General features: G+C 40.9%; 1 protein-coding gene across 1 annotated transcript in view; it reads left to right on the top strand.

The window, feature by feature from the left end:
- LOC137296159 (ankyrin repeat domain-containing protein 11-like) overlaps positions 1 to 16,956 on the top strand; it is a 74,140-nt gene that overhangs the window by 19,704 nt on the left and 37,480 nt on the right. Inside the window, exons 3-6 of the mRNA XM_067827860.1 lie at positions 13,463 to 13,564; positions 13,976 to 14,035; positions 15,246 to 15,326; positions 16,810 to 16,861. Of these exons, the coding sequence (XP_067683961.1) occupies positions 13,463 to 13,564; positions 13,976 to 14,035; positions 15,246 to 15,326; positions 16,810 to 16,861 (295 nt within the window). The remainder of the gene's footprint in view (positions 1 to 13,462; positions 13,565 to 13,975; positions 14,036 to 15,245; positions 15,327 to 16,809; positions 16,862 to 16,956) is intronic.

The following is a 16,956-nucleotide window of genomic DNA, read 5'->3' as shown; positions in this document are numbered from 1 at the left end:
ACACGTTCAAGGTTTTATGTATGCTCAGGAAGCGCCACCTAGCGGCTTCAGTTCTAATTTCAGAGATGCTTGGTATCAACCAACAATCTTTACTTTCCCTTGATATCCATAAATATCGATCTGCCCGTGCTGATCGAAAGATTAAGCTTATTCATCGATACTACGGGCGCTGGAACGTACTTGCCCCCTCTCTGCGAGCGATATTGATTAGAAAATAGTTAGGTTTAATTACTATTAATGACCCCACAGCTCTTGAACCAATACCAATTACTCTACACGGACTTCTCGTGGTTTTGAGGTCGCATACGTCATTTGGACAAATATCACATTTGCCCTTTTATGGCCGAGAATAATATTGGTTTCACAACGCAAATGAACGTCGCTCTATTGCTAACCACGGGCTTTTAGTTGGGTAAATACAGAGTAGTTTAGCACAGCCTTGAACATCACTCACATAGATTAGAAAAGAATTGTTTCAGCGCATCTTGGTGTTCTGTTTGAAGAAGGGGCAATGAAATTAATGAACTTCAGTTTTTCAAGAAATAATCTCAATCTGTTAAGTTGATGTTTCGACATTTCGTAATTATTTTCCTGTGCATGATATATGATCATATTGAGTTTGGTTTTCAAATATTCTCGTTTCCTTGCAATTGCAAACCTCTCTTACGCATGTTGAAGAATGGTACGGGTTCCGCTGTGTATATGGCCTGTCGACCTGACACTCATCTTGTCATAGCATTATGTGTGGCAGAGACATTCTGTCAGTAGCAGGAACATATTGTGTCAGTAGCAGGAACATATTGTGTCAGTAGCAGGAACATATTCTGTCAGTAGCAGGAACATATTGTGTCAGTAGCAGGAACATATTGTGTCAGTAGCAGGAACATATTGTGTCAGTATTTCTAGAATCAGGTAGTACATTTCGGAGCCTTTGTTTCTGTGCAAGGAACATTGGGTTGCTGGTAGGAACTTTGTGTAGATGACAGGATCGTAGTTTCAGTGGTAGACATATTATGTCAGTAACAGGAACATTGTTTCAGTAACAGGAACATTGTGTCAGTGATGGGAACATTGTGTCAGCGACAGGAACGTTGTCTGTGTGGTTAAGGACATTTTGACAGTCATGGGAAATTTGTGTCCGTGGTAGAAGCATTGTGTTGGTTATGGGAATGTTGTGTCAGTGATACGAACATTGTGTTAGTGAAAGGGACATTGTGCCAGGAACATTGTCAGTGAGGGGAACAAGGGGTTTGTGATGGGTGCATTTTGTCTTCGACGGGGACACTGTGCCAGTGATAGGAGCATTGTGTATTTGACAAGAACATTGCGTCAGTGATATGCTCATCGTGTCTTTGACGGGAACATTGTTTAAGGGATAGAAACATTGCGAAAGGAATGAGGGTTACACGGAAAACGCCGAGACAATAGGATTTGACTTAAATGATATATGTACAGCGAGTCAATTGCGTTTTCTCAAAAAGTCAAAGGGTTTATATCACGTTATATATCGCGTTATATATCGCGTTATACAGCCCTATACTTTTTCAGGACACGGCTTTAGCAGCAATCACTCAGTCTGGTCTTAGCTCTTACAACCTACACTGATGCTGACATCTGCTCTAACGTTCTATACGCCTTCTAGTCACAGCTCTAACGTTCCATGCCCTGCTCCTTCTACTCACAGCTCCAACGTTCTGTGCTCCGCTCCCTCTACTCACAGTTCCAACGTTCTGTGCTCCGCTCCCTCTACTCACAGTTCCAACGTTCTATGCTCCGCTCCCTCTACTCACAGCTCCAACGTTCTATGCCCTGCTTCTTCTACTCACAGCTCCAACGTTCTATGCTCCGCTCCCTCTACTCACAGTTCCAACGTTCTATGCTCTGCTCCCTCTAGTCACCGCTCCAACGTTCTATGCTCCGCTCCTTCTAGTCACAGCTCCAACATTCTATGCTCCGCTCCCTCTAGTCACAGCTCCAACGTTCTATGCTCCGCACCTTCTAGTCACAGTTCCAACGTTCTATGCCCTGCTCCTTCTAGTCATAGCTCCAACGTTCTATGCTCCGCTCCCTCTACTCACAGCTCCAACGTTCTATGCCCTGCTCCTTCAAGTCAAAGCACCAACGTTCTATGCTCTGCTCCTTCTAGTTACAGCTCCAACGTTCTATGCTCCGCTCCTTCTAGTCACAGCTCCAACGTTCTATGCTCCGCTCCCTCTAGTCACAGCTCCAACGTTCTATGCTCCGCTCCTTCTAGTCACAGTTCCAACGTTCTATGCCCTGCTCCTTCTAGTCACAGTTCCAATGTTCTATGCCCTGCTCCTTCTAGTCACAGCTCCAACGTTCTATGCTCCGCTCCCTCTACTCACAGCTCCAATGTTCTATGCCCTGCTCCTTCTAGTCACCGCTCCAACGTTCTATGCCCTGCTCCTTCTAGTCACAGTTCCAATGTTCTATGCTACGCTCCCTCTAGTCACAGCTCCAACGTTCTATGCCCTGCTCCTTCTGCTCACAGTTCCAACGTTCTATGCCCTGCTCCTTCTAGTCACAGCTCCAAAGTTCTATGCTCCGCTCCCTCTACTCACAGCTCCAACGTTCTATGCCCTGCTCCTTCTAATCCCAGCTCCAACGTTCTATGCCCTGCTCCCTCTAGTCACAAGTCCAACGTTCTATGCTCCGCTCCCTCTACTCACAACTTCAACGTTCTATGCCCTGCTCCTTCTAGTCACAGCTTCAACGTTCAATGCTCCGCTCCCTCTACTCACAGCTCCAACGTTCTATGCCCTGCTCCTTCTAATCACAGCTCCAACGTTCTATGCCCTGCTCCCTCTAGTCACAGCTCCAACGTTCTATGCTCCGCTCCCTCTACTCACAGCTTCAACGTTCTATGCCCTGCTCCTTCTAGTCACAGCTCCAACGTTCTATGCTCCGCTCCTTCTACTCACAGTTCCAACGTTCTATGCCCTGCTCCCTCTACTCACAGCTCCAACGTTCTATGCCCTGCTCCTTCTACTCACAGCTCCAACGTTCTATGCTCCGCTCCCTCTACTCACAGCTCCAACGTTCTATGCCCTGCTCCTTCTAGTCACAGTTCCAATGTTCTATGCTCCGCTCCTTCTAGTCACAGCTCCAACGTTCTATGCTCCGCTCCCTCTACTCACAGCTCCAACGTTCTATGCTCCGCTCCCTCTACTCACAGTTCCAACGTTCTATGCTCCGCTCCCTCTACTCACAGTTCCAACGTTCTATGCTCCGCTCCTTCTACTCACAGCTCTAACGTTCTATGCTCCGCTCCCGTTCTATGCTCCGCTCCCTCTACTCACAGTTCCAACGTTCTATGCTCCGCTCCCTCTACTCACAGCTCCAACGTTCTATGCTCCGCTCCTTCTACTCACAGCTCCAACGTTCTATGCTCCGCTTCCTCTACTCACAGTTCCAACGTTCTATGCCCTGCTCCCTCTACTCACAGCTCCAACGTTCTATGCCCTGCTCCTTCTACTCACAGCTCTAACGTTCTATGCCCTGCTCCTTCTACTCACAGCTCCAACGTTCTATGCTCCGCTCCCGTTCTATGCTCCGCTCCCTCTACTCACAGTTCCAACGTTCTATGCTCCGCTCCCTCTACTCACAGCTCCAACGTTCTATGCCCTGCTCCTTCTACTCACAGCTCCAACGTTCTATGCCCTGCTCCTTCTACTCACAGCTCCAACGTTCTATGCCCTGCTCCTTCTACTCACAGCTCCAACGTTCTATGCTCCGCTCCCTCTACTCACAGTTCCAACGTTCTATGCTTCGCTAACTCTACTCACAGTTCCAACGTTCTACGCTCCGCTCCCTCTAGTCACAGCTCCAACGTTCTATGCTCCGCTCCCTCTACTCACAGCTCCAACGTTCTATGCCCTGCTCCTTCTAGTCACAGCTCCAACGTTCTATGCCCTGCTCCTTCTAGTCACAGCTCCAACGTTCTATGCTCCGCTCCCTCTACTCACAGTTCCAACGTTCTATGCTTCGCTAACTCTACTCACAGTTCCAACGTTCTACGCTCCGCTCCCTCTAGTCACAGCTTCAACGTTCTATGCTCCGCTCCCTCTACTCACAGCTCCAACGTTCTATGCCCTGCTCCTTCTAGTCACAGCTCCAACGTTCTATGCCCTGCTCCCTCTACTCACAGTTCCAACGTTCTATGCTCCGCTCCCTCTAGTCACAGCTCCAACGTTCTATGCTCCGCTCCCTCTACTCACAGCTCCAACGTTCTATGCTCCGCTCCCTCTACTCACAGCTCCAACGTTCTATGCTCCGCTCCTTCTACTCACAGCTCCAACGTTCTATACTCCTTCTACAAACAGCTCTAGAACTAAGTTTCTGTGCTCATTTTAATCAGTTTTAGCGTTCTATAAGCCCCGAAATGAAGAGAATTCAATTTCCCGAATACTCAATGATTGTCTAGGATATATACATAACTGTATTTCAGGAAGATTATGTTCGTCAAGTGATGAAGCAAAATATGTAGGATAACCAGTATCACAACCTCTTTAAAATGTAAAATGAAGAGTATTGTAATCTGATAACAGGAAACAGAACATTCCAACATTCGTGTACGTGCGTTACTGACATCAGTCATGTTGTAGAAATATTTATCAATGTCTCATTTGCGAATAATTATCGACGTCAGCTCAAACACTGGGCAATGTAGAACACACGATAGAATTTACCATCTATGAGTTTAATGTGCGTGGTGCGAAGGTCAGTTCCTCATAGACACAAAAACGTGTATCAGGGTTGAAGAAGATATTACTAGATAAAACACTGCCAAAGAACTACTCACAAAGTGGCTCTGTGTCTACCCCAAATATTGACAATGGCCTTTTATAGCAGAGTAATCCTTGATACATAGCGTTGGGTCTAGCCATGCATATTGACGTTATGCGGGTCACGAACAAGGGGATTTGTCAACATCTTATTGCGATACAAATTGGTTTGTTGTTACACAATACGTTCAACTGCCGTAATGTATGTGACATCACACATCAGAAAAACAATTGCTCTGTAACGTTTTTCTTTTATATGTTCTTCCGTGTGTCTGTCCGTGGGCGATGGGGTAGCCTAATGGTTAAAGAGTTCTCTCGTCAGGCTTTAGAACCGGGTTCGATTCCCCGCGTTGGTACAATGTGTGAAACACATTTCTGGTGTTCCCCGCCGTGATATTGCTGGAATGTTGCAAAAGCGTAAAACAATACTCACTCACTCATTCGTCCGTCCATTGTTTCTTCATTCATTCATCTATTTATTCCGCCCTTCCTTTATGAGTGAGGGAGCGATGAGTTTAATGTTGTTTTCTTGTTTTCTCGACTGATGAATCTTGATGAATTTGGCGCATTGACGAAACCTACGCCAGGTATCAAATGAAACACAGGATAAATGGGACCTACCTTGGTTTGGAGCAACCGCTCATCGAATCCTGGTACCCATGGGGACGCAACTCTTCGCGATATTACCCTTACGTCGAAGTTATTACCCGTCACAATCCTTATAGGTTTACGTTTAAATATTGTCAATCCGCTTTCACGAAGTTCGAGTAACTCGATATTACATAACGGAATATGAAATAAACATGTCAAATAATTTGGGGTATTTCTTCTCATAAAATCTACAGTAAATATTTACCGTATATATCAACGTTAACACAACCCGAAGTTTAGACACAATCAGTTCCAAATATTTTGAAATATCTCTCATATCTAATTGATCTCGTGTCCTCAAAATCTGCCTGCCGAGATTAGGCTAATACGATTTACCTGTACACAGCTGGCGCGTTCAGCACGTCAGGTAGCACCCTGTCTACTTGGCTTAGTGTCTATTACGGTTCGTGACCAGGTACAATGAGCGCTACACTCAAAGTCGTACACAGAATACTGTAGATCACTTCGACTACAGCGTGGTGCAAACATGGTGAAGACATGTCGGTGGGCGGAATGAAGGCTGTAGGAAGGATAGATGGACGGAAGAAGGGCAACAGAAGACGAATACATGGAAATACTGTTGCTCCTGTTCTGAGAGATTTCAATCATGAACATTTATTAAAATGTGCTGAGGAGATTCTAGGAGCTCAACATGAGGTATTGGAAAAGGTAGGCTAAGGTGTTGTATAGGTGACTGGCTCGCTTAGGATAATCACTGGTTCCAGGATAATAACAGGTTATGGGGCGTAACTGGTAATGATAATACAGTTAAACCGTTGTGTCGAAGTTGAAGGAGCTTATGTGAATACCTCGATTTATCAGAGGTCCGACATAGCCACAAATAATAACTTTATTGAGAAATCACAGGATGAAGCTTTTATTCGAGACAATCATATGTTCGACACATGAAAGGTAGAACTTCTATCTATATCAAATGACGTGCCTTAAACAAATAAGTGGGATTCCCACTCATGAAAATATCAGCTTGATCATCTTGTCTCGCAGTGCCATAAACCCATGATTATCATCATCATCATCACATTATTATCATCATCATCATCACATTATTATTATCATCACCATTATATCAGAAACTTACATGAGGTAACTCTAATACACAAATGAGTATCCGTTGCCTTTAGCATACGTCAGGATTTAGAACATGTCACTGCAGGGAATTTTCATGACCATATTAAGTAAGTGTTAAAGGTAAATCGAACCGCGTTGTGTCGAATTACGATGTGTCTACCGGTCGTCACGAACTCATTTTCCTGTCCCTGTGACTTCCTTCTACATTTGTCAATGTCTAAATTCGGACATGTCAAATACGAACACATAACAGTGTGAAGAACATAAACTTCCATCTTATGTTATATCGGCTAATCGAGTATGAAGATCTTTGTATTAAAACAGGTCCCTGGACGTTACGTCATAATGTTTGTGAAGTTCTGGCAAATACTGGCATGGAACTTACCAGTATGTTACAGTAACGTTGTATATTATTCTGACCCACATACAGTAGCTGCCTAGCATATCAATTTACGCATAAATCACTTGGTAGCCATGTGTGGAAGATACAGGAGTAAGACTCAGAAAGTCAGGACAGAAAAAGTTTCTCTTTCCCCAAATTGTCTGAGTACATACCTACCCTTGTCGCGAACACCTGGTGTCATCGCTAACTTTAGTCCAAACTTCATTCATATACTTTGAATACTGTTTGCGTTTTTGACCAATGTTTCATTTTCTCAATCGGAATAACGTACAGGTTTTTGTACTTTACTCAGAATGGGTAACCCTATCTGTAACGCCTTGACAACTCGACCGCTTTCTTTTTGTCATTGTGTCGGGTGATATCTATCAACTGTCAATGTCAATACATCAATGTTAATGGTGTATTGTCTTTCACCGACACCGGTGTCATGCCTATCATACATTTTGATGTCAACAGCGTTCATGATATATTGTTTTCAAACAAAACCAGAACCCGTGAAGATACGACGCGGGTTACAACTGATCTTCAGACTAAGAGAAGCTAGGAGGATCGGGTGATCACATTCGCAGACTTGGTTGACATGGCACCGTGTCCCAAATGTCTATGTCGATGCTCATCTTATTGATCACTGGATTTTCTGGTCCAGCCTGAATTATTTACAGATATAGATGGACAAGCTAACCTACTGACACTCACTCATGCCCACATTATACTGACATCAGCAGGTTACCTACCAACAACCAGTCATAAATGTTAAAGGTGAACGTTCTTATAGCAACGTCAGAAGCTCTCCTTGCAATCTCTAATCATCAATTGTGTTTACCCTTATTTAAATAAATCCAACTAAATGCACCACATTCCCCACCCCTTTTAGACATTACTGCTCAAAAACAGGGTAGGAACTTCAAGAAATATCTGCAAAGTAAGTTACCCCACACATGCACAATTAGTTTTGTGTCTTCAACAGTACATCTACATAGTTTCTACAGATCATGACATCGGAACCCGAAAATGTTTATTCAACATATATTTTTTTTCTTTTTGACATAACAAACATGTCACCGTATATTTGGTCTCTAAGGGCAAAGGACTTTGGTATTCATGGAGATATTATGAGTTTCCTTGAGATGCACAATGTTAGAAGCCTATTGATGCAACAAAACAAATCATACATGACAATGACCCTAACTGCATGAACACTGTATCATACAAGGGTGTTATATGAAGCACACATGTACTGTTTTTTAACGTTTTGCCAGGTTGTCAGTTCTCGTGATAGAACAGGGACCCCGATGACACCTGATAATTCCTCCAAGACATGTTTGTGTTTTTTTTCTCAGCATTTACTTGTTAACCTGTCAGGAGAGATATGCTAGAAGCAATGAATACATGAATGTAATGCCCAGGATCTCATTGATGGTGTGACGTTAGCCAACAGAGACTAAATCATTTGACTAGCAATGAACAGCTATTTACATAGACTATATATAGAAATCTCACCCTCGTGTCTTGACATTACACATATCTACAGGAGTCTCTACATATGAAACAGGCTTACTGCGTGGTTTTGAACTGGCATCACTCCAAATATGATAGATATCACACGGTATTTCTACAGATCGTCCAACACAATTTTTAAAGCCTTTATTTTGAAAACAGTGATTTGAAGTTTTAAGTTTTGAAATTATGACACATGAAGCAACTTATGCTCAGCAACTCATATTTGCGGTAAGAGGAATCTAACCGTCGATTGGCCAGACTTGGTTGACACATATCGAATCCCTGTTGTGCAAGTCGATGCTCATGATGTTGATCACTTGATTGTGTAGAGTAGATTCGAAAATTACTGAATGTTTCGTTAACAACAAGAAGTAAACAAACTTTACAAATATGGCTACCAAACTGTGAAAAAAGAGCATTGTCAAGGTAGCGTTGTTGCGCAGTTTTAGGGATGTCACCTAAACGATATCAATGGATTTCAGTGATGATAGATAGTACTATTTGGTAGTAAACAACACTACATAAATGCTAAACGTATATCACATGTTTATTCAATCAAACACGGATATCTTGAAGTTGCTGAGATTTGATTACTTCGAGTTATCCACAGCTCGACACAACCACGAAATCATGCCAATTGAGGAAACGTAGATCCGAGCTTTTCCTTCGAGATAACTGAAAGGTCGACACATAAACGTTCTTCGGTGTTTCATGGTATTTTTTATAATGGTATGGTATTTTAGAATTAATGTAGTACTGTTGAATAAATGTGGATATATAACATCAACGCAAGAGTGGGTGAGTGTGGTTTTGCGTCACTTACAGCAATATTTCATCAATATCAAGGCGGTGGGCACCAGAAATGGACTACACACGTTGAGAGCATGTGGGGAATGGAACCCGGCTCGTCAGCGTGATGAGCGAACGGTTGAACCAATAGGCTACCACACCGCCCCTTACGGCCAGAAAATTCTCATTTGGGTGTAAAAGGCAGATAGCGGTAAATGAATTAATCGGTCACAGGTGTCGGCGAGTGTTGTGTCGCGTTGAATACTAAATAATTGTGTTTTCTGGCCCGTTTATTTTAATCATTACGTTTCATTTAATAGAATATGAAACATACTTTCATGTGGCAAATATGTTTATCTCGCTTAATGAATATTTCAACTATCATGCGTGAAGTCTTAATCAAGCTAACCAAATCCAAATTTCCTCAACTCCCCCGGGATATTACACTGATAACGAACTGATCGAGCACTTTGCGATTTATATCTGTTGTACGGTTAGATACACGTCTGTAATCATCTTAATGGGCTGATCGCACCGATTGAAACTGCTTATATCAGGACCCGTAGATCAATGCTTATGATATACAATCTGACACACATATGACTTAAAGTTGTCAATCAGCATCGATTCTCTCCCGATTCTACACACTTGCATGTACCTTTTGGAGTTTCTCATGTATAGTTATCCTTGACATACTTAAGAGTACGTATGTATACATCACGAAGTAATCACCGCTCCATTTACCCCTTCTCACCTCTTACAGCATCTATTCACCACCACTGTTAGCTATATAGTTCCCATAAGTCTAGGTAAATGAATTTACAATTGGAAATTTTACCATCTACGTGATATTGTAATGTTTTAGTCTTAGGATATGTGTAGAAGAGGAAAATTTACCATTTACATAACATTATTTCGATAACTAAATGTTAATCAGCAAATATGTGTGAAAGAGGAAGATTTACCTTCTACGTGACACTATTTCGGTAACTATTTGTTAGTCTGTAAAATGTAAAAGGGATACCTCACCATTTACATAACATTTTTTAAACTATATGTTAATCTAGGAAATGTAAAAGAGGAAAATGCATCGTTTACATGAAAGTTGAACATGTTTTTTTCTCCCGCAACATAACAATATTTCGGTAGCTAACTGTTAGTCTAGAAAAGTGTAAAAGGATTGAAAAAATGTTCCATTTACATAACATTATTCTCATAGATAAATGTTAGTCTTCGAAAATATGCCACAGAAGATTCATTAGATATATTAGTCTATAAAATGTAAAAGGGAAAAATTTACCTTCAACATAACACTATTTCGGCAACAAACTGCTAGTCTAGAAAAGTGTGTAAAAGACGAAAATTTATTTCTCTGCTTCATACTTAACTTGATGTTGGTAACCAACCGTCAGACTAGAAAAATGTTTCACAAAAAAGCACTGATTGCATTGCCACGTGAGTCTTTGTTCCAAGTCCTTTCCATGGGCTTAGATTGATTGACAAAGTACATGTAAACAGGAGTCCTTTGGGCTTAAGACATGTATTTTCGACAAGTAATCAGTTATGTGAGAATGGTGTGGGAGTTGCTATTTATTGCCCATTATTAGACGGGAAGTGCAGAAAGTTTTAACACGCCGGTTTGACGCCTGTATGCCTTTGGTTTACACGACCATCATTCACAGACTGACAGTAGATACGAGCATGATAATATGTTTACTGATTAAAATAGAAAAGTATTGTTCAGTTGTGCATGTTGCTTTAATGAGGGATTATACAATGGCAGTACAACAAGGAGATGAAGCATAAATGGTAATTAATATTTTTTCTGTTTGAAAGAAATGATGGATATGGATATGTTTAGCCAATGAGGCTGTCACGTGACCATCATGCTCTTGGATTACCCGTGATTCATTTCGGTTGCATCCGGGGTATATAGCTTGTATATTTCATGACTTGTCTAGCTGGACAATGCTTATGCTTCCTAGCTACGTTTCACTCACTTACTCACTCACTCACTCACCCATGAAGAGCTGGATTAGAACTGATGTTCAAAATCCACGTTTGTTGTAAGAGACAACTAACGGGATCGTGTGGTCAATCTCGCTAATTTGATTGACATATGTCACCGTATCCCAGTTGCACCGATTGATGGTGATGATGTCAGTCACGAGATTGTCTGGTCCGGATTCGATTATTACAGACCTTAGTAACTTCCATCTCAAAATTGCTCTTTCCCAGCGTTTGTTACTATCAAGAAACATATGTATTTTCTGAGACTAACCATCTTTAGTCGGTTTCCCAGACCCTAGGGAATAAATCTAAAATATACTACTCATCAAAAGTTGAGACTCACTAGTGTAAATCTAGTCACTTACTTCAGTCAACTGTTCTAAACTAGATTGTGTAAGACATTGCCCATACTGTTTAGTATAGGTTCTGGCTACATATGAACTGATGTAAAACAAATTCGTAATTCGTAAAGATTATTGTCATGAGTTCAATAATTGATGAAACTCGGTGAAAAGTTTCGAATTTGTAACAAATATACCAGAACACAACTGTTCACATGCACGAATATTTGCATATGCTTTTAAAGAATTTGGTATATGATTCTCGTACAGTTCATCTGTATGAAGTTTGCACTTGATTCCCACAAGTTAGTGGAGAAATTCGTTTTGATGTAACCATATAGAGTTTGTATTAAGTGAATCTAAAATTTTGATGCGTAGTATAGATTTTTATTCAAGTCGAGATTAATTAGTCAAGTCTACATTGAATCAGCTCTGGGTCTGAATGGTTCATGAATCTTTGTGTGTTTCAATGATTGCTTTTGTAGGTATCTATTTTTAAATAGGGGAACTTAATTTCTGGGTGTAAATGTCACCCCGAAGCGTCTGTTAGCAGGAGACTCTAACCTGCTCCGCTACCACCCGTTGTGCCAGACCTAGCGGGTGTGGGTACCCTGTAACCCAGTCAAGGGAGACGTATGTTATCACTCATATCTTTGTGCTCATGTACACCTAATTTCACGGCTGGGGACTCCATATAATGGACTCCCGGTGAAGAAGGATATATAACGTTGCTATGGTCATCTCCTCGTGTACTATTTCCACGCAGACAAATCAAGAACATGCAAAGTGTTTGTCATTTGGAGGTCAAGTTTATCTATAACTGAACGGCTTACTGTGAGGAATGTGACTTGACGCCATGTTGGTGTGGTCGAAGATCGGGTTTTATGTTTGTGGTAGGTTATAAATATGTTTCCAGATTAAAACTGATCAGTCTGGATTACATACAGATCTTCATACTAACTGTACATCGTGATTCTTGATCTTTTGAAACCTTCCATTCAAAGAAACAGTTAATGTAAACTGAAGGACAAAAGAAAGTATGCCCCTATGTACATGTATTGAAGGCGTCTGATTAAGCCTGAAACATTAAAATTGGTTATTCGATGGTGTTACATTTGATGCGAATATGAGACATATATTTCGGTCTTTTAGTCTGCAATGCATCGGCGATTGATTGGTATAACCAACCGTGTGATGAAAAGTATCGCAATTCCACCTTAAGAGTTGTCTCCCTTCTCTGAGACAGAATCTGACTATCGTGTGACTTTGATTCTCTGGTTTGCAGCGCCATATCCATGTTTCTAGCTGTAAACCCCTAATACATGTATCTGTATTATGCATGGATATATAAATATCCTATAATCCCATAATAATCATATCATCCTGTTCTAACCTCACATAACAAAACTACTGCTTAAATCGACACTGAACTCAAGTCACTCACTCATGCGAGGAGAAAGTTCCTGTCAAGTCGACAAGTTGTTTCAACATTGTCTGACGGTAAGACATAGTTTCCAAATATGGACGCCGAATGGCCTCGCTTTCTTTTTTAGGTAAATGGTGATACGTATATATAATGTATCACTTTATTTTCAACCGTCTAAAATCATTTCTTATGAAATAATTGGGCCTGGACGAGACAGTCAGCATGAGCATAAACTACTCTCTTTGGGAGAGTGGCGTGTGTCAACGAAGACAGCGAGCCTGACCACCCGTTAGTCGTCTCTTACGACAAGCATTGGTTTGCTAAAGACCAATCCTAACTCGGATCTATAGGATACTTTCTTTATTGATACAAAGAAAATAATGATAGGGAATGGAGCAGTATGTAAATCTAAATTTCCAGTTTGATTTGAAATTTTTTCACGTTTCAGAATCGACAGTCATCGGATGTTAGTGCCAGATATTCCGCGAAGTACAGACAAACACCTCGCTCCGGTTCTGTTGTCAGTGCCAATTCTCCGTATTTGCCTCAGGTAAGGGAGGTAACCCAAACGAAGACAAACAACTCTTAGTTGAAATGTAATTAAGACCGCCCACGATGAAAGGTTTAAAGAAACACAGGCCTTTTAACATATCAAATATCAGATTTTGTGTAACATGCAATCAAGTTCAAAAGGTTAGGATAAATCAAATCAGACGACATATTTTTATATTTAAATCTTTGTAATCTTACCCGATACATGCACACTCGAGAAAATCGATCTCTGTTTACCGTTTCCTGTGCTGGAACAAATGGTAATTCAGATGAAAATAGGAAGTTAACTTCTTTACCATGAAAGCAGAACTATGTTCCCGTGTCTCAGTGACCATCTCATGGTTGTTTCCAGCTGGGACAATTTAACTAATATGTATGTATTAAATCTTCATGGAATTCTTTGTTTCAGAGTACTTCTGATGAGTGCCTGAAATGCCTGCTCAGAGTCCCGCACAAGAAATGCGAATCGGTATGTTATTGAATTTACTTCTCAAAAGCCAAATGACTTTCACAATTGCAGTCATTACAGAATCTTTTGTGATTAAATGCCACAGCTCATGAATTCAGAGCGGACCTAACTGAAAAAAATCGTTGAACTTATTCCCACACAAACGGATTTCGTTTCTTTAACCAAATTAAATCTGATGATATTTGGGGATTAGGCACACAGACGTGTACGATGGGTAACTGAAGTTGTTTTAAGTATGACAAAATTTGCATTCTGTCCACCTCGAAAGCAAATAAGAAAACATGAAGCCCTTAATTGTTACAGTTGAAGAGATTAACAATTTGTGACTTGTTTTGGGGACTCTCTGTCTGCTGCAAGAAGAAAATACTTCAAAGATACCATGTATTTGATCAGAATTAGCGCGACCTTGAGAATACCCTATTGGCCTTCGCTTCTGTTATGTTGGAGTGAACGCGTGTGGGTTTTTTCTTTGTTGCTAAATGTTCTCTTGTGCAACGCGGGGCTTTCTGGTCTCGTTAATGTTCTTTCTTGGTCAACGAGGGGTGACGGCGTTTTATCGACTTCCGGCTTCTTCATCAGTTTGTAAATACTGGCTTACGTCTTATGTCAATATTTCTGGAAGAGCACAGAGAGCTGCTAACACTCTGTCCGTGTAATATTGAGTATTTTAGAGTTCATGTTTGCCATGGAAATTACAGAATCAATTTTCTCAGTTTGAAGCATTTGATAATGAAAATCAAATTTAAATGTAATGTCAGGTAATGACAATCTTAAATCTTGGTCAACAAATTTTGCTTTCCTCTTTTCAAGCCAAATTGGACATTTTCGACTTTATTTTTGTAAAATCTGGAATTCGTTTACGACTTCAAAAAACAATCCTTTATACGACACTTTTTAATTAAAACACATATGAAACATTTGTTTGCCCAGTGCAAGCATTAAATGAGAGGCCGATATTCAACAATATTTTTGTCCGCCAACGTAATTTTGGCAATAATTATTCTCCGGATTCACAGAAATGTGTTAGAGCAATCATTGTTTAGCTTGGTATGGCACGTCTGTGAATGGGATAGGCTAGCGATTTGATCAGATAAAACGATTTCATTGTTGCTGTAGATAATACCAGTATTTAAATATACCTTGGTCTCGCTATCTTTTCAAAATCTTTCCTTTCATTTATTTCATATGACGATACTTTTTTATGTTCCAGCACAAATACATCCGAGTAGGTGGAGGCTATCGTCATGGTTACTGGTATATCAAATGCCTTCTGGAAGAGCTGGAGATGCAGGTAAAATTATCACAATCATCACTATCATCTCCAACAGCATCACGCTTACATCACCACCACCATCACTCTATTACTTCACGGCAGTTATATCCATCAACGCATCACCACAATCATCACCCCGTCGTTGTTATCATCATCATCATCACCTTCACATCATCCCATCATCATCACCACCATCATCACCATGACCATCACACCTCCACATCAACACAATCATATCAACACTATCAGCACACCACCACCACACCATCACATCACCTCAATCATCACCACCATCAGCACACTATCACATCATCACCATCACGTGATTACATCAGCAACAGCAACAGATTACACTTACATTACCTCATTCCTCCGTCTCATCAGATATCACGATATGTTTACCAATACACCCAGAACACCTCATACAGGTACGGATGTTCCACCTGTGCTGATCATAAATGAAGCGAACACTGCTTATATAACCCACAGAGTTTCACTATAGGCATGTTTACTTACAACATAATGTCCCTCAGTGAGTCAGTAGCTATACGTTTCAATGTATTGGTCTGGCGACTTCCAGCGACATTTTGAAAATCAATATCAACTCTACAACAAGGGTTCTAGTCGTCTCCAGTATTTCAAGGACTTTGATCGGGAAAACATATTTAAGGCATCAGCAAGATCAATAACCTCCCCATGCCTTTCTCTGTTATCTACGTGACTTGCTCAAGAAACCTTATTTTGACGAACGAAAATCATATGGAATCTATCGTAACTATCTCAAAGTAGCGCACGCATACAATTCTTACTTGTACGTATGGTCACATCCACTGATTCGCTTCGTTTAGTAAGGGAGTACGTTTAGTTATGTTTTGCAAAGTATTCTAGTTATGTCACGGTATGATGAGAAAAGATCAGAGTGATTTACCGTTACGATGAAATCCGCGACCAATCTGTGGTACTTACACTCCCATAACCACAATAAGAGGGGATATAGCATTCGAACCCACAAGCACTGTATGCCTGCACGCATAAAAATGGGCTATTGTTAACGAAGCTCTCAGCAATATTCCAGCAATATGGCGGCGGTCTGAAACCCATCGAATCCAGTGATCAACAACATGAGCATATATCTATGTAATTGGCAAACGATATGTCAACAGAGCCTGAGCACCTGATCCCATTTGTCGCCTCGATGACAAGCATGGGTAGATGAAGACAAATTGTAATCCGGATCTTCGCGGTCTGCACGATAAGGGTCTAACATGGTCTGAGTCATAACACACTAAACAGCAAAAGAAACGGAAGTTTCGAAAAAAATGAAAACTCATAAAACATAGCGTTCATGTTTATGTATGTCTTCTATATTTAAAAAAAGTCAACATAAAGCCAGAGTTGCGTTTCTTTTGTTGGCAGTATACATAATAACATTTCATTATTTACTGAATACACGCATGTCAATTCATTTCACTACCCCATTACTCTATTATTTATATTTCAGAGACAACGTGAGTTGCTGAGGCAACAACGCCTGGAGGCGATCAAAGAAAGTAGTAAGTGATGAATAAAAGATCTTACACACTTATCTTTCGTAAAAGTATCAGATTCAAGTGGCACTTGCGTCTTATCACAGAAGCTAATGAGTGAA

The sequence above is a fragment of the Haliotis asinina genome, chromosome 9 (genome assembly GCF_037392515.1).
Source record: "Haliotis asinina isolate JCU_RB_2024 chromosome 9, JCU_Hal_asi_v2, whole genome shotgun sequence".
NCBI lineage: Eukaryota > Metazoa > Mollusca > Gastropoda > Lepetellida > Haliotidae > Haliotis > Haliotis asinina.
This window is presented reverse-complemented; position numbering and strand designations above follow the sequence as displayed.